The 19,384-nt window shown below is 46.2% G+C and overlaps 1 protein-coding gene across 1 annotated transcript; it reads left to right on the forward strand.

Annotated features, from left to right (window-relative positions):
* Positions 1–1,169: 1,169 nt before the first annotated feature.
* LOC106595257 (serine/threonine-protein kinase B-raf) lies at positions 1,170–19,374 on the forward strand (the record flags this gene model as incomplete). Its single annotated transcript, XM_045711286.1, has 9 exons — positions 1,170–1,198; positions 2,462–2,564; positions 3,946–4,093; positions 6,993–7,112; positions 7,590–7,749; positions 11,992–12,031; positions 16,651–16,784; positions 17,325–17,527; positions 18,623–19,374. Coding segments are annotated over 9 exons (1,118 nt in total), but the record flags the coding sequence as incomplete, so codon positions are not given.
* Between the last annotated feature and the right edge of the window lie 10 nt (positions 19,375–19,384).

A 19,384-nucleotide genomic window follows, 5' to 3' on the forward strand; every position in this document is an offset into this window, starting at 1 on the left:
GGTCGAATAAAACACCCATTATAATACAATACAAGCATTATAACATAATCTTGCAATTTTCCACGACAATCCACAGTAAAAACGAGTCCTATATCGACATAACCTGAAAGGCCGCTCAGCAAGGAAGAAACCACTGCTCCAAAACCGCCATTCAAAAAAAGCCAGACTACGGTTTGCAACTGCACATGGGGACAAAGATTGTACTTTTTGGAGAAATGTCCTCTGGTCAGATGAAACAAAAATAGACCTGTTTGGCCATAATGACCATCGTTATGTTTGGAGGAAAAAGAGGGAGGCTTGCAAGCCTGAAGAACACCATCCCAACTGTGAAGCACGGGGGTGGCAGCATCATGTTGTGGGGGTGCTTTGCTGCAGGAGGGTCTGATGCACTTCACGAAATAGATGGCATCATGAGGATGGAAAATTATGTGGATATATTGAAGCAACATCTCAAGACATCAGTCAGGAAGTTAAAGCTTGGTCGCAAATGGGTCTTCCAAATGGACAATGACCCCAAGCATACTTCCAAAGTTGTGGCAAAATGGCTTAAGGACAACAAAGTCAAGGTATTGGAGTGGCCATCACAAAGCCCTGACCTCAATCCTATAGAAAATTTGTGGGCAGAACTGAAAAAGCGTATGCGAGCAAGGAGGCCTACAAACCTGACTCAGTTACACCAGCTCTGTCAGGAGGAATGGGCCAAAATTCACCCAACTTATTGTGGGAAGCTTGTGGAAGGCTACCTGAAACGTTTGACCCAAGTTAAACAATTTAAAGGCAATGCTACCAAATACTAATTGAGTGTATGTAAACTTCTGACCCACTGGGAATGTGATGAAAAAAAATAAAAGCTGAAATAAATCATTCTCTCTACTATTATTCTGGCATTTCACATTCTTAAAATAAAGTGGTGATCCTAACTGACCTAAGACAGGGAATTGTTACTAGGATTAAATATCAGGAATTGTGGAAAAACAGGAGTTAAAATGTATTTGGCTCAGGTGTATGTAAACTTCTGACTTCAGCTGTATATGGTCCATACCTGCTGTTCCGTCCCTGAAACTAACTGTATGGTTCCTCTGTGTCTGTCCCAGGTCCCAGCCCGCTGTGGCATGACAGTCAGAGACTCTCTGAAGAAGGCTTTAATGATGAGGGGACTAATCCCTGAGTGCTGTGCTGTCTACAGGATACAGGATGGGTAAGACACACACACACACACACACACACACACACACACACACACACACACACACACACACACACACACGTATACCTTGGCCAAAAAGATAAAATCTCCACATTCTGTCAATTGATGCTCCTGCCCAACTTTATAATCATTTCAGCACAGTACACACGGTGAGAGGGCAATGTACAGGTACACACAGTGAGAGGGCAATGTGCAGGTACACACGGTGAGAGGGCAATGTGCAGGTACACACGGTGAGAGGGCAATGTGCAGGTACACACGGTGAGAGGGCTATGTGCAGGTACACACGGTGAGAGGGCAATGTGCAGGTACACACGGTGAGAGGGCAATGTGCAGGTACACACGGTGAGAGGGCAATGTGCAGGTACACACGGTGAGAGGGCAATGTGCAGGTACACACGGTGAGAGGGCAATGTGCAGGTACACACGGTGAGAGGGCAATGTGCAGGTACACACGGTGAGAGGGCAATGTGCAGGTACACACGGTGAGAGGGCAATGTGCAGGTACACACGGTGAGAGGGCAATGTGCAGGTACACACGGTGAGAGGGCAATGTGCAGGAACACACGGTGAGAGGGCAATGTGCAGGTACACACGGTGAGAGGGCAATGTATAGGTACACACGGTGAGAGGGCAATGTGCAGGTACACACGGTGAGAGGGCAATGTATAGGTACACACGGTGAGAGGGCAATGTATAGGTACACACGGTGAGAGGGCAATGTGCAGGTACACACGGTGAGAGGGCAATGTGCAGGAACACACGGTGAGAGGGCAATGTGCAGGTACACACGGTGAGAGGGCAATGTATAGGTACACACGGTGAGAGGGCAATGTGCAGGTACACACGGTGAGAGGGGCAATGTATAGGTACACACGGTGAGAGGGCAATGTATAGGTACACACGGTGAGAGGGCAATGTGCAGGTACACACGGTGAGAGGGCAATGTGCAGGTACACACGGTGAGAGGGCAATGTGCAGGTACACACGGTGAGAGGGCAATGTGCAGGTACACACGGTGAGAGGGCAATGTGCAGGTACACACGGTGAGAGGGCAATGTGCAGGTACACACGGTGAGAGGGCAATTGACAGGTACACACTCGCACAATTCAGTTTATTTTATTGTACTTTGTTGAACAAGGTAAATCATTGAGAACACATTCTCTTTTACAACAACAACATCAACAACAACCCACGTGTGTACTAAACTCAACCACGACCCGGTGAACTCTGCTTCCTGTCACCTGTCTCAGAGAGATGAAGCCTCTTGGCTGGGACACGGACATCTCCTGGCTGACAGGGGAGGAGCTACACGTGGAAGTGCTGGAGAACGTTCCTCTTACCACACACAACTTTGTGAGTACGACTGGAACTAGAATTTCATATGACTGGGCAGGGGTGCAGCCATGGGTGGGCCTGGGAGGGCATGGGCCCACCCACTTGGCAGCCAGGCCCACCCACTTGGGAGTCAAGCCCAGCCAATCAGAATGAGTTTTTTTCCGACAAAAGGGCTTTATTACAAACACAAATACCCCTCAGGCTTATGGTAGAGAAATGAACATTACATTCTCTGACAACTGCTCTGTTGGACAATCCTGCAGTTTGCATGCCAATTGCACATTCCTTCAAAACTTGAGACATCTGTGACATTGTGTTGTTGTGACAAAACTGCACATTTATTTAAGTGGCCTTTTATTGTCCGGAGCACAAGGTGCTCCTGTGTAATGATCATGCTGTTTTATCAGCTTCCTGATATGCCACACCTGTCAGATGGATGGATTATATTGGCAAAGGAGAAATGCTCACTAACAGGGGACGTAAACAGATTTTTACACAACATGTTGAAAGAAATACGCTTTTTGTGCGTATGAAACATTTCTGGGATTATTTATTTCAGCTCATGAAACATGGGACCAACACTTTTTTTTTTAAATGTTGCGTTTTTATATTTTTGTTCAGTGTAGAACTATGGAACTAGACTTCAGGAACCAGCTGGGGATGGGATGTTACTGGGAAACGCCACTAGAAAGACTTAACTAGGAGGATGAACTGTCCAAAACAGTGCAAGGTTCAGTCCATTGTTGAGTTGACCCTCGTGTTTGTTTCTGGCCATGCATGTAGACCCGGGCAAATAAACTATTTGTTAAATCAGAGCAAGTTCATTCACTGAAGGAAAGAGCAACTATGTACCTCCAATGTCCTCAATGATTGGAACACCTGCATTCACAATGGCACGTGCATATACTGTACGTTAGACAAGAACAGAAACACAGAGGTAGAAAGAGGGCTCCTAGATGGAAAAGATCTTGTTTTAGCCTGGGACATCGCCTTTTGAGGGATTCCACCATTTTGTTTTTATTAGTCAACTGGGTTGTGAATCCAATGGGTTGGATTCCCATATGATCGGAGCATTGTCTTCTTCAAATTGGATGGTCTTTTTGGTTTTGTAAATGTCTTTTCGAAGCTATAGCACTGCCATCTAGTGGCCACAATTACATTTTATGACAAGAGTTGGTTCAGGAGTCCAGCAGGTGGCGGTAAATAATCAATGTTAGCTTTACACTTTTTGTTTCAAACACAATAGAAGAAGAACATGGACTACTTCAAAATGGAGATGGCACATAGAAAGACGACTCACTTTTGTATATCTCCGTGGATGGGACAGAAGGTACAACCAACCCCTGCTCCCTGACGTTTCCTACTCTATTTTCTGTCTCTGTTTCTGTCTGTTCCCCAGGTGAGGAAGACCTTTTTACGTTGGCATTCTGCGATTTTTGCCGGAAGCTTCTGTTCCAGGGGTTCCGATGTCAGACGTGTGGCTATAAGTTTCACCAACGTTGCAGCACAGAGGTGCCGCTCATGTGTGTCAACTACGACCAGCTAGAGTGAGTTATCGATCAAATTAATCAATTCAACTCATTGAGGAAAGGTGGACGGGATGGGCAGTTTTAACTTGATGTGTCATGTAATTCTGTCGTTTTTTTCCTTGTTTGAGACTGAAGTTAACTTGACCTGTCCCCGAGACAGACGTTTGGCCTGATCTGCCCCTTCTAGTATTGCTAGTGTCCCAGTTCTAACCTGTATGTTGGGGCTCTACCAGGTCTAACCTGTAGGTTGGGGCTCTCTACCAGTTCTAACCTGTATGTTGGGGCTCTACCAGTTCTAACCTGTATGTTGGGGCTCTACCAGGTCTAACCTGTATGTTGGGGGGCTCTACCAGGTCTAACCTGTATGTTGGGGCTCTCTACCAGTTCTAACCTGTATGTTGGGGCTCTCTACCAGTTCTAACCTGTATGTTGGGGCTCTCTACCAGTTCTAACCTGTATGTTGGGGCTCTCTACCAGTTCTAACCTGTATGTTGGGGCTCTACCAGTTCTAACCTGTATGTTGGGGCTCTACCAGGTCTAACCTGTATGTTGGGGCTCTACCAGTTCTAACCTGTATGTTGGGGGGCTCTCTACCAGGTCTAACTTGTATGTTGGGGCTCTACCAGTTCTAACCTGTATGTTGGGGCTCTCTACCAGTTCTAACCTGTATGTTGGGGCTCTCTACCAGTTCTAACCTGTATGTTGGGGCTCTACCAGTTCTAACCTGTATGTTGGGGCTCTACCAGTTCTAACCTGTATGTTGGGGCTCTACCAGTTCTAACCTGTATGTTGGGGCTCTACCAGGTCTAACCTGTATGTTGGGGCTCTCTACCAGTTCTAACCTGTATGTTGGGGGGCTCTACCAGTTCTAACCTGTATGTTGGGGCTCTACCAGTTCTAACCTGTATGTTGGGGGGCTCTACCAGTTCTAACCTGTATGTTGGGGCTCTACCAGTTCTAACCTGTATGTTGGGGCTCTCTACCAGTTCTAACCTGTATGTTGGGGCTCTACCAGGTCTAACCTGTATGTTGGGGGGCTCTACCAGTTCTAACCTGTATGTTGGGGCTCTCTACCAGTTCTAACCTGTATGTTGGGGCTCTACCAGTTCTAACCTGTATGTTGGGGCTCTACCAGGTCTAACCTGTATGTTGGGGCTCTACCAGGTCTAACCTGTATGTTGGGGCTCTCTACCAGTTCTAACCTGTATGTTGGGGCTCTACCAGTTCTAACCTGTATGTTGGGGCTCTACCAGGTCTAACCTGTATGTTGGGGCTCTACCAGGTCTAACCTGTATGTTGGGGCTCTACCAGGTCTAACCTGTATGTTGGGGCTCTACCAGGTCTAACCTGTATGTTGGGGCTCTACCAGGTCTAACCTGTATGTTGGGGGCTCTACCAGTTCTAACCTGTATGTTGGGGCTCTCTACCAGTTCTAACCTGTATGTTGGGGCTCTCTACCAGTTCTAACCTGTATGTTGGGGCTCTCTACCAGTTCTAACCTGTATGTTGGGGCTCTACCAGTTCTAACCTGTATGTTGGGGCTCTCTACCAGGTCTAACCTGTATGTTGGGGCTCTCTACCAGGTCTAACCTGTATGTTGGGGCTCTCTACCAGGTCTAACCTGTATGTTGGGGCTCTACCAGTTCTAACCTGTATGTTGGGGCTCTACCAGTTCTAACCTGTATGTTGGGGCTCTACCAGGTCTAACCTGTATGTTGGGGCTCTACCAGGTCTAACCTGTATGTTGGGGCTCTACCAGGTCTAACCTGTATGTTGGGGGGCTCTACCAGGTCTAACCTGTATGTTGGGGCTCTCTACCAGTTCTAACCTGTATGTTGGGGCTCTCTACCAGTTCTAACCTGTATGTTGGGGCTCTCTACCAGTTCTAACCTGTATGTTGGGGCTCTACCAGGTCTAACCTGTATGTTGGGGCTCTCTACCAGGTCTAACCTGTATGTTGGGGCTCTCTACCAGTTCTAACCTGTATGTTGGGGCTCTACCAGGTCTAACCTGTATGTTGGGGCTCTCTACCAGTTCTAACCTGTATGTTGGGGCTCTACCAGGTCTAACCTGTATGTTGGGGCTCTCTACCAGGTCTAACCTGTATGTTGGGGCTCTCTACCAGGTCTAACCTGTATGTTGGGGGGCTCTACCAGTTCTAACCTGTATGTTGGGGCTCTCTACCAGTTCTAACCTGTATGTTGGGGCTCTCTACCAGGTCTAACCTGTATGTTGGGGCTCTCTACCAGTTCTAACCTGTATGTTGGGGCTCTACCAGGTCTAACCTGTATGTTGGGGCTCTCTACCAGTTCTAACCTGTATGTTGGGGCTCTCTACCAGTTCTAACCTGTATGTTGGGGCTCTCTACCAGTTCTAACCTGTATGTTGGGGCTCTCTACCAGTTCTAACCTGTATGTTGGGGCTCTACCAGTTCTAACCTGTATGTTGGGGCTCTACCAGTTCTAACCTGTATGTTGGGGCTCTACCAGTTCTAACCTGTATGTTGGGGGGCTCTACCAGGTCTAACCTGTATGTTGGGGCTCTCTACCAGTTCTAACCTGTATGTTGGGGCTCTACCAGGTCTAACCTGTATGTTGGGGCTCTCTACCAGTTCTAACCTGTATGTTGGGGCTCTCTACCAGGTCTAACCTGTATGTTGGGGCTCTACCAGGTCTAACCTGTAGGTTGGGGCTCTCTACCAGGTCTAACCTGTATGTTGGGGCTCTCTACCAGGTCTAACCTGTAGGTTGGGGCTCTCTACCAGTTCTAACCTGTAGGTTGGGGGGCTCTACCAGTTCTAACCTGTATGTTGGGGCTCTACCAGGTCTAACCTGTATGTTGGGGCTCTCTACCAGTTCTAACCTGTATGTTGGGGCTCTCTACCAGGTCTAACCTGTATGTTGTCTCTCTGCTGCAGTTTGTTGCTGGTGTCGAAGTTCTTTGAGCACCACCCCATCACCCAGGAGGAGGTGTCATCAGAGGGCACCACCCCCGTGTCCGAGGTCTACCCTTCACTGCCTCCGTCCGACTCCACCGGGTGAGTCTCACAGCTGTCCTGATCCCATTCTCACCTCGGCACAGTTGAAGGAAAGGAGACGAGGAGAGGAAGCCATTTTTAAGACTACCTGAAACAGACAGACTTGATCGTCTTGTGTCTCCTCGCTAGATTCAATGTAGACTGGAATCTCTGCTAATGCTGTGCCATATGTCCCCAGTGAGATGACCCACCCTGTTCCTCCCCTCTTAACCGCTCTCTGACCCCCAGGTCCCTGTCCACGTCCATCTCCCCAGAGTTTCAACCCCCATTCTCCCTGACCACTGACCTCTCTGTCTCTCTGACCCCCAGGTCCCTGTCCACATCCATCTCCCCAGAGTTTCAACCCCCATTCTCCCTGACCACTGACCTCTCTGTCTCTCTGACCCCCAGGTCCCTGTCCACGTCCATCTCCACCCCCTCCAGAGTTTCAACACCCATCCTCTCTGACCTCTCTCTCTCTGTCTCTCTGACCCCCAGGTCCCTGTGCCACACCAGCGTGTCCCCGTCCAAGTCCATCCCTATCCCCCAGAATTTCAGGCCCGGAGAAGAGGACCACAGGAACCAGTTTGGACAGAGAGACCGCTCGTCCTCCGCTCCCAACGTCCACATCAACACCATCGAACCCGTCAACATAGACGTGAGTCCAACGTCTCCTGTTGTCTGTGTGTCTGAGAGCTCAGACACTTCCCCCTGCTGGAGACAAGTAGTACTGCTAATGTACAATGTGTATGTGCCAGCACTAGTTAAAGGGGGTGCTCATCTGGGTTAAGTCGTGTACTGTAATTCTTGGCCAAATACCACCATAGTAATCATACTTGTATATATTTAACCTTTTATTTTAACCAGGCAAGTCAGTTGAGAACAAATTGTTATTTACAATGACGGCCTACCACCGGCCCGAACCTGGACGACGCTGGGCCGATTGTGCGCCGCCCCTATGGGACTCCCAATCACGGACGGTTGTGATACAGCCTGGAATCGAACCAGGGTGTCTGTAGTGCCGCCTCTAGAAACTGAGATGTAATGCCTTTAGAGCGCTGCGCCACTCGGGAGCCCCTTAAAGAGATACTTAAAGAGGAACTGACAGTGTTTTTAGCAACGTGAAGTCTTAATCTTTTTATATACGCCCCAGGAAGAATATTAGCCTTTTTTTTTTTTTAAAGCGAGCACTTAGATACGGTCGTTTTCATGTTTTTATAAATTCATAGAATGTTTGGGCATTTGTGAAAATTCTATAGCAATATAGAGTGGGAAAGCAGCCGTGCTTTTGGACATTTAACTGTATGGTTCATACAGTTCATTGACACTGCAGGAAATAAAACCTGATTTAAAATCCCATCTGTCTCGTCCAGGACCAGAGTTTACGCAGACTGGTGCACCATAGCCAATCAGAGCTACAGTAGCTACAGTATACAAACAAGCCATTTGCACAGAGGCCTGTCATCATTCACGTTGAACTGGACTGTGTGTTTACAGGAAGTAGGACCTGCCATCATTCACTATGAACTGGACTGTGTGTTTACAGGAAGTAAGACCTGTCATCATTCACTATGAACTGGACTGTGTGTTTACAGGAAGTAAGACCTGCCATCATTCACTTTGAACTGGACTGTGTTTACAGGCAGTAGGACCTGTCATCATTCACTATGAACTGGACTGAGTGTTTACAGGAAGTAGGACCTGTCATCATTCACTATGAACTGGACTGTGTGTTTACAGGAAGTAGGACCTGTCATCATTCACTTTGAACTGGACTGTGTGTTTACAGGCAGTAGGACCTGTCATCATTCACTATGAACTGGACTGTGTGTTTACAGGCAGTAGGACCTGCCATCATTCACTATGAACTGGACTGTGTGTTAACAGGAAGTAGGACCTGTCATCATTCACTATGAACTGGACTGTGTGTTAACAGGAAGTAGCAACAGAGCGACTTTAGATTAATAGAACACATTCACCAAAAGCCACAAAATACACCTGAATGGATTTCTGCAAATATTTCTTACATTTGGGAACATTACAGTCCTGTTGATCAAACAACCATGACAAGGCAGTGTCTCTCTCCTTCAGTTATACACATCATCAACAGCTAATGCTAGCCAGAGAAAGATGATCTACCAAAGTAACATTAAATAAACCCTCTAAAACTTTTTCACCTAATTTTGTCTGTCAAAATTGCACTGGTAATCGATGGAGGAATTGTAGCCTCCTCGTATTTCTGCAGTTTGCCTGCCAACAATGCATGCTTGTCCCAGCCAAGCACACAAGCCAACTGTCAAATGTTGGCTACCTTGTTAGCTAGCTAGCTACTTCCAGACATAAATTAGTAACACCTTACTCTGACAACCTGACTCCGCCTAGCAGAGGTGTTTACATGTTTACATGTGTTTACACGCTATCTAGAGCGCTCTAGCAGAGCCGTTTACACGCTATCTAGAATGCTCTAGCTGAGCCGTTTACCTGTTATCTAGAGCGCTCTAGCTGAGCCGTTTACCTGTTATCTAGAGCGCTCTAGCAGAGCCGTTTACATGCTATCTAGAGCGCTCTAGCAGAGCCGTTTACATGCTATCTAGAGCGCTCTTGACTAACTATTACTTTGCCTACGTTTACTGACCCCGGTCATATTCAGCAGGTGTTGCGCGTTAAGTTCATCAGTTATTCTTCGCTCTGAATTTACGAATGCGAGAGATATGCTAACTGTTTAACCTCTTGGGGCTAGGTGGGACGCTAGCGTGCCACCCGTGGTGCACTCCATCAACAGCAGGTGCATTTCAAGAGCGGCAAATTTGAATCCAAATAAATGTCAAAATTCAAATTTTTCAAAAATACAACTATGTTACACCATTTGAAAGATAAACATCTCCTTAATCTAACCACGTTTTACGATTTCAAAAAGGTTTTACGGCGAAAGCATAAATTTAGAGTATGTTAGGACAGTACATTTACAAGAGTTGTGTGTAATGTTTTGTCAAGTCAAAGACAGGGTCACCAAAACCATAAAACCAGCTAAAATGATACACTAACCTTTTACAATCTCCATCAGATGACACTCCTAGGACATTATGTTAGACAATGCATGCATTTTTAGTTCTATCAAGTTCATATTTATATACAAAAACAGCGTTTTACTATGGCATTGATGTTGAGGAAATCGTTTCCCTCCAATAACCGGCAGTCAAGTCAGCGTCACAAATTAAATAATTAAAATTAGAAAACATTGGTAAAATATTATATTGTCATTTAAAGAATTATAGATTTACATCTTTTGAACGCAATCAACTTGCCAGATTTAAAAATAACCTTACTGGGAAATCACACTTTGCAATAATCTGAGCACTGTGCCCAGAAAAATACGCGTTGCGATACAGACTAGACGTCATGTTGGGGAGATCTAAAATCGAAAATACTATGTAAATAATCCATTACCTTTGATTCTCTTCATCAGATGTCACTTCCAGGTATCACAGGTCCATAACGAATGTAGTTTTGTTCAAAAAAGCTCATCATTTATGTCCAAAAATCTCCGTCTCGTTAGCACATGATGTAAGCCAGCCGGACTTCTCGTCATGAACGAGGGGAAAAAAATATATTTCCGTTCGTTCAAACATGTCAAACGTTGTATAGCATAAATCATTAGGGCCTTTTTTAACCAGAACATGAATAATATTCAAGGTGGACGAATGCATAGCCTTTTATAACGTATTGGAACGAGGGTACCCAACATGAAGTAGCGCCAGGTGTCTAATGGGACATCACCGTTCCATGGCTCTTGTTCGGTCAGATCTCCCTCCAGAAGACTCAAAACACTTTGTAAAGGCTGGTGACATCTAGTGGAAGCAATAGGAAGTGCCAAAATATTCCTAAACCCCTGTGTTTTTCAATGGGATAGGTTTAAAGTCAATACAACACATCAGGTATCCACTTCCTGTCAGAAAATGTCTCAGGGTTTTGCCTGCCAAATGAGTTCTGTTATACTCACAGACACCATTCAAACAGTTTTGGAAACTTTAGAGTGTTTTCTATCCATATATAATAAGTATATGCATATTCTAGTTACTGGGTAGGATTAGTAACCAGATTAAATCGGGTACATTTTTTTTATCCAGACGTGCAAATGCTGCCCCCTAGACCCAACAGGTTAAAGCCGTTCTAGTTCTTGCTAGCTTTTACCCAATGACACCTGCATCTCTAACTGTGTGTAGCCACCGGAAAAAACAAGATGGAGGAAAAGTCACCCACTTCTCCAATGACATGACATCCTCCTAGCAGCTAGCTCGCTAGCTAATGTTAGGCTCCGTGTTTTTAGCTTGCTACATAAATAGATACGCTAGCCTATTAGCCACGTTATTGCTGACTTGTGATCATTAGGCCTTGCTAGTTTGATTATATTGTCATTCCCAGCCTTAGTTGCATTCGTCCTTTATTTTTTTTTTGTCCAAAATATTGAGCCATTGAAACTGAGACAGTGCATTCTGAATGGTACCATGTCCGCTGTGATTTACAACATGATAGCAATATTTTCTGGACCACCAAGACATGTATTGGTTTATTATATAAATCGTGCATTGAACTACATCCATCTGTTCTGCCATCAATGCCTTTAGTGTACGTCATAACATTTTGAGTCAAATGTAACCTGTTTTTAAAACCTCTTTATAAAGTTGGTTTTGTAAGCATAAACTGGGAATTTTTGATATATTTTTTTTACTAATATGATTTGTCTGTTTTCATATCTGCAAAGCAGTTAAAACGCTGTCAGTTCCACTGTTATACCAGTTACCAAGATATAACCCAGCCTGTAGCGTTTGTCTGGAATCTAGATGCCCAGCTGTCTTCACAGTATTGTGATTCTCTGTTATTTCCTCTCTCTCTCTTTCAGGACTTGATTCGAGACCAAGGTTTACAGAGGTCAGAAGGAGGTAAGGAAGTTATCATCATCATCAGTAATTCAATCAACAAGTCCCCGTCCCGTCGCCCCGTCCCCCACATCCTGCATCTGTGTTCTCTTTCTCTCTTGTTTTACAAGGCCCTTGAAGCTCATTTTGTCCAGTCAGAATTCTATTTCTACAAGTCTTGTTGATGCATATTCAGAATATTTGTCCTTAGACTGTAAAACAATGGCTCTGTCCCTTTTTAAGGAGACTTCCCCTTTAAGAGAGCCATCTACCCTTTTTTTATTCCCCTAACATTCTCTGATTTCCACTGCCCGTCCATGCTCCCTCTGAAAGAGTGTAGACTACCTACTATGGGGCCAGTCTCAAATGGTTCCCTATCTAGTGCACTACTTTTGGCCAGTGATAATGTGTGGGAAAAACTCTCCAACTTTCTACTGGTCCATGGAGCCAGATTCATGCATTCTCCTCATTGGCACTCATTGGGCTCTGGCCAAAAGTAGAGCACAGTACAGTGACTAGGCGTCCATTTTGGATCAGGCCTACAGTAGGTACCATAGAGAAGTAGGGTCAGGTGGGCCCAGTAGCTGGTCTTCAGGGCCAGTGATCCTGCTGTGTCTCTCTCTTCCCCCCTTGCAGCCCCCCCTTGCAGACCCACCCACCCGCCCGCTGCTTGAGGAAGCACCGAACACGGACCTCAAGCCCCCTCCTATACTCCTACCCCAATGACATAGTCTTTGATTTTGAGTCCGAGCCTGTGTACCGAGGTAGCTAGGCTTCTGTGTCTGTGCCTCTGTGTGTGTATTGTGGTGTGTGTGTGTGTGTGTGTGTATTGTGGTGTGTGTATATTGTGGCGTGTGTGTATTGTGGTATGTGTGTGTGTGTGTGTGTGTCCTCACCCACCACCTGTGTTTTGGCCCTCCCACTGTCCATCTGTGTTTCACTCTTCACCCTCTTTCCTTACGTTTTCTCTCACGACCATGATCCCTCACACTGTCACTACCCGTCGTCGTCCTTCCGTCCCCCCCCCCCCGTCCCCCTCTGCTTCCAAAACTCTCATATGGGAGGGTTTTTGTGTTCAGGGCCTGTGTCCACAAGGCATCTCTGAGTAGGACTGTGCATCTAGGATCTGTCCATATAGTCTCATTCATTATGATCTAGAAGGGAAACCAGATCCTAGTCTGAGATGCTTTGGATCCGGGCTCTGATCACGGAATAGGAGAGTACAGTATAGATGTATAGAACATTTTATAAACCTCCTCAGAACTGACATACCACTTGACGGTGTAATGTATTGGCTGACTGTAGTTGGCGGTGTAATGTATTGGCTGACTGTAGTTGACGGTGGAATGTATTGGCTGACTGTAGTTGACGGTGGAATGTATTGGCTGACTGTAGTTGACGGTGTAATGTATTGGCTGACTAGTTGACGCTGTAATGTATTGGCTGACTGTAGTTGACGGTGGAATGTATTGGCTGACTGTAGTTGACGGTGGAATGTATTGGCTGACTGTAGTTGACGGTGGAATGTATTGGCTGACTGTAGTTGACGGTGGAATGTATTGGCTGACTGTAGTTGACGGTTGAATGTATTGGCTGACTGTAGTTGACGGTGGAATGTATTGGCTGACTGTAGTTGACGGTGGAATGTGTTGGCTGACTGTAGTTGACGGTGGAATGTGTTGGCTGACTGTAGTTGACGGTGGAATGTGTTGGCTGACTGTAGTTGACGGTGGAATGTGTTGGCTGACTGTAGTTGACGGTGGAATGTATTGGCTGACTGTAGTTGACGGTGGAATGTATTGGCTGACTGTAGTTGACGGTGGAATGTATTGGCTGACTGTAGTTGACGGTGGAATGTATTGGCTGACTGTAGTTGACGGTGGAATGTATTGGCTGACTGTAGTTGACGGTGGAATGTATTGGCTGACTGTAGTTGACGGTGGAATGTATTGGCTGACTGTAGTTGACGGTGGAATGTATTGGCTGACTGTAGTTGACGGTGGAATGTATTGGCTGACTGTAGTTGACGGTGTAGTGTATTGGCTGACTGTAGTTGACGGTGTAGTGTATTGGCTGACTGTAGTTGACGGTGGAATGTATTGGCTGACTGTAGTTGACGGTGGAATGTATTGGCTGACTGTAGTTGACGGTGGAATGTATTGGCTGACTGTAGTTGACGGTGGAATGTATTGGCTGACTGTAGTTGACGGTGTAGTGTATTGGCTGACTGTAGTTGACGGTGTAGTGTATTGGCTGACTGTAGTTGACGGTGTAATGTATTGGCTGACTGTAGTTGACGGTGTAATGTATTGGCTGACTGTAGTTGACGGTGTAATTTATTGGCTGATTGTAGTTGACGGTGGTATCCATTGGCTGACTGTAGTTGACGGTGGAATGTATTGGCTGACTGTAGTTGACGGTGGAATGTATTGGCTGACTGTAGTTGACGGTGGAATGTATTGGCTGACTGTAGTTGACGGTGGAATGTATTGGCTGACTGTAGTTGACGGTGGAATGTATTGGCTGACTGTAGTTGACGGTGTAGTGGAATGTATTGGCTGACTGTAGTTGACGGTGTAGTGGAATGTATTGGCTGACTGTAGTTGACGGGGTAGTGTAGTCATTGGCTGACTGTAGTTGACGGGGTAGTGTAGTCATTGGCTGACTGTAGTTGACGGGGTAGTGTAGTCATTGGCTGACTGTAGTTGACGGTGTAGTGTAGTCATTGGCTGACTGTAGTTGACGGTGTAGTGTAGTCATTGGCTGACTGTAGTTGACGGTGTAGTGTAGTCATTGGCTGACTGTAGTTGACGGTGTAGTGTAGTCATTGGCTAACTGTAGTTGACGGTGTAATGTATTCATTGGCTGACTAGTTGACGGTGTAATGTATTCATTGGCTGACTAGTTGACGGTGTAATGTATTCATTGGCTGACTGTAGTTGACGGTGTAATGTATTGACTGACTGACTGTAGTTGACGGTGTAATGTATTGACTGGCTGACTGTAGTTGACGGTGTAGTGTATTGACTGGCTGACTGTAGTTGACGGTGTAGTGTAGTCATTGGCTGACTGTAGTTGACGGTGTAGTGTAGTCATTGGCTGACTGTAGTTGACGGTGTAGTGTATTCATTGGCTGACTAGTTGACGGTGTAATGTATTCATTGGCTGACTGTAGTTGACGGTGTAATGTATTCATTGGCTGACTGTAGTTGACGGTGTAATGTATTGACTGACTGACTGTAGTTGACGGTGTAATGTATTGACTGGCTGACTGTAGTTGACGGTGTAGTGTATTGGCTGACTGTAGTTGACGGTGTAGTGTAGTCCCTACCTTCCAGTGTGAGTAGGTTTTTGTCTTTTTAATGTAATGTTGGAAGCCACATTGAGACGTATTGGTTATAAAGTAGAGGATGCAGTTAAAGTACTACATTACCCAGAGTTCCCTACTGCACCAGGCACCACACCACCCTATCCCAGCAACACCCTCTCCTTCACACACTGGTGACACTGATGGTTTCCTCTGAACTAATGGCTTCTACGGTTGTGGCTAGATGAAGAATTTGACGTGGCACGCTGGGCAGAATTTGACGTGGCACGTTGGGCAGAATTTGACGTGGCACGCTGGGCAGAATTTGACGTGGCACGCTGGGCAGAATTTGACGTGGCACGCTGGGCAGAATTTGACGTGGCACGCTGGGCAGAATTTGACGTGGCACGCTGGGGAGAATTTGACGTGGCACGTTGGGCAGAATTTGACGTGGCCCGTTGGGGAGAATTTGACGGGTTAGGAGAAGAGTGCTGTGCTCTAGCCACAAGAGTAGAAGTCATCAGTTCTGTTAACATCAGTACCACCTCCCACTGTGACACCCCCCCTACCTCCAACACCCCCAGGACACAACACTGACTCCCCTCAACCCTCCTGTTCTCTGAAACCCACTCTATGGCCCAATCCCAAACTGACCCCTAGACCCTACGCCAAGGATCCCCAATTACATTCAGCAGTGGGTCCAATTTGTTTACCATCCTTGAGAGGATGGTAAATGGTTTCTGGAACATAGTTATAAATCATTTGTATCGCTGCAAATTAACCGCAAGTATCCCAAACAGAGAGATATAATATTTCAGGAAAAACAGAATCATTTCAAACCTTGATTACATTGGGATACGATCACGTCAGTCTCTATTTATGTGTTGGAATAGTTGGACAGATTTCCTAAATTTAAAATCACTGAACTCATTTTCTGATGATTTTACACTCTCTTTTTGTCTAATTTAATGAAAAATTATTAATACAATTTATACAAAATATTTTTGATCTGAACATTTTGGGGGCCAAATAAAATCGCCCATTGGGGAACCCTGCCCTATGGTTGACCCCTAGACCCTATGGTTGACCCTATTATCGACCTCATAGGGTCTAGGGGTCGATCCTAGGGCTTAGGGTCTAGGGGTCATTTTGGGACTGGACATATCCCTTCTCTTGTCACTCAATCCCTGTCTTCCTCCTCTTCCTCCTCCTACTGCCTTCTGTTGGCCCTCCGTTTCTTCTCATCCTCATCTTTTGTTTTGTTTTCCTCCTCCACCCTACCCCCCCTCCCTCCCTCCCTCCCTAACCCCTCCCTCCCTCTCCTACTTCCAATTAGGGTCGACTGCAGGGCTGTCGGCCACGCCTCCGGCCTCGCTGCCTGGCTCATTGACCAATGTGAAGGCTCCTCAGAAGTCTCCGTGTCCACAGAGAGGGAAGTCATCGTCCTCGTCTGACGACCGCAATAAGATGGTGAGACGCGACCGCTACAAAACACAGACCTTCTTAGAGCTGATTGGTGTATAAGTAACACAGACCTTCTTAGAGCTGATTGGTGTATAAGTAACACAGACCTTCTTAGAGCTGATTGGTGTATAAGTAACACAGACCTTCTTAGAGCTGATTGGTGTATAAGTAACACAGACCTTCTTAGAGCTGATTGGTGTATAACACAGACCTTCTTAGAGCTGATTGGTGTATAAGTAACACAGACCTTCTTAGAGCTGATTGGTGTATAAGTAACACAGACCTTCTTAGAGCTGATTGGTGTATCACAAAGCAGGATCAATAAGTTTACAATAAGATGGAGATGCCAAACAATGACACTAGGAGTTGGCAAGATGGCTATAAATGCCCAGCTATTCAGATGGAGAAAGACCTAGTAAAAAAACCACATTAGTGTGGTGAAATGCACAGAGCCCTTCAACCGTGCGCCGCCACTTTAAGACTGCACCGGCTCTGTTGTAAAGCAGGAAGTAAACCGTCTCTGTGTGTGTGTGTCCCCCTCCGTAGAAAACCCTGGGCAGACGGGACTCTAGTGACGACTGGGAGATCCCAGAAGGTCAGATCACCCTGGGTCAGAGGATAGGATCTGGATCCTTTGGAACCGTTTTCAAGGGCAAGTGGCACGGCGACGTGGCGGTAAAGATGCTGAACGTTACAGCTCCCACCCCACAGCAGCTACAGGCCTTTAAGAACGAAGTGGGAGTCCTCCGGTAAGACGCATTAACGGTTAAGTCATGTAGAATACTAGTTTTACTGCAGATGTTGAGGTAATTAACTGCTACCTTCCAGGTCTTAGGTGTGTTGGGATATACAGTCTAACCGACAAGTATAGTGTAAACGGGGCTTCTGTTTTGTCATGAAATAACGGGGCTTCTGTTTTGTCATGTGTAAACGGGGCTTCTGTTTTTGCCATGTGTAAACGGGGCTTCCGTTTTGTCATGTGTAAACGGGGCTTCTGTTTTTGCCATGTGTAAACGGGGCTTCTGTTTTTGTCATGTGTAAACGGGGCTTCTGTTTTTGTCATGTGTAAACGGGGCTTCTGTTTTTGTCATGTGTAAACGGGGCTTCTGTTTTTGTCATGTAAACGGGGCTTCTGTTTTTGTCATGTAAACGGGGCTTCTGTTTTTGTCATGTGTAAACGGGGCTTCTGTTTTTGTCATGTGTAAACGGGGCTTCTGTTTTTGTCATGTGTAAACGGGGCTTCTGTTTTGTCAGTGTAAACGGGGCTTCTGTTTTTGCCATGTGTAACGGGGCTTCTGTTTTTGCCATGTGTAACGGGGCTTCTGTTTTTGCCATGTGTAAACGGGGCTTCTGTTTTTGTCATGCGTAAACGGGCTTCTGTTTTTGTCAGCGTAAACGGGGCTTCTGTTTTTGTCATGTGTAAACGGGGGCTTCTGTTTTTGTCATGTGTAAACGGGCTTCCGTTTTTGTCATGTAAACGGGGCTTCCGTTTTTGTCATGTGTAAACGGGGCTTCCGTTTTTGTCGTGTAAACGGGCTTCCGTTTTTGTCGTGTAAACGGGGCTTCTGTTTTTGTCATGCGTAAACGGGGCTTCTGTTTTTGCCATGTGTAAACGGGCTTCTGTTTTTGCCATGTGTAAACGGGGCTTCCGTTTTTGCCATGTGTAAACGGGGCTTCTGTTTTTGTCATGTAAGCGGGGCTTCTGTTTTTGTCATGTGTAAACGGGGCTTCTGTTTTTGTCGTGTGTAAACGGGGCTTCTGTTTTTGCCATGAAATAACATGCCGGATGGAGAGCTGAAAGCTCCTTCTCAGTGGTTTTGATGTCCTCCCCTGTTCCCTAACAGGAAGACGCGTCACGTCAACATCCTGTTGTTCATGGGTTACACCACCAAGCCTCAGCTGGCCATCGTGACCCAGTGGTGTGAGGGCTCCTCCCTCTACCACCACCTACACATCATAGAGACCAAGTTTGAGATGATCAAGCTCATAGACATCGCCCGGCAGACGGCACAGGGCATGGAGTGAGTTAATCCACAACACACGGGATGCACCCCGACTAGCACCCTGTTCCCAGAACTAGTCTCAGACCATAGGGAATAGGCTGCTATTTGGGATGCATCTTAACATGGACTGACTGGTACAGTGGAGGTTAGGAGAGTCTTAACATGGACTGACTGGTACAGTGGAGGTTAGGACAGTCTTAACATGGACAGACTGGTACAGTGGAGGTTAGGAGAGTCTTAACATGGACAGACTGGTACAGTGGAGGTTAGGAGAGTCTTAACATGGACAGACTGGTACAGTGGAGGTTAGGAGAGGCTTAACATGGACAGACTGGGACAGTGGAGGTTAGGAGAGGCTTAACATGGACAGACTGGTACAGTGGAGGTTAGGAGAGTCTTAACATGGACTGACTGGTACAGTGGAGGTTAGTCTTAACATGGACAGACTGGTACAGTGGAGGTTAGGAGAGTCTTAACATGGACAGACTAGTACAGTGGAGGTTAGGAGAGGCTTAACATGGACTGACTGGTACAGTGGAGGTTAGGAGAGTCTTAACATGGACAGACTGGTACAGTGGAGGTTAGGAGAGTCTTAACATGGAC

The sequence above is a fragment of the Salmo salar genome, unplaced genomic scaffold, assembly GCF_905237065.1.
Source record: "Salmo salar unplaced genomic scaffold, Ssal_v3.1, whole genome shotgun sequence".
NCBI lineage: Eukaryota > Metazoa > Chordata > Actinopteri > Salmoniformes > Salmonidae > Salmo > Salmo salar.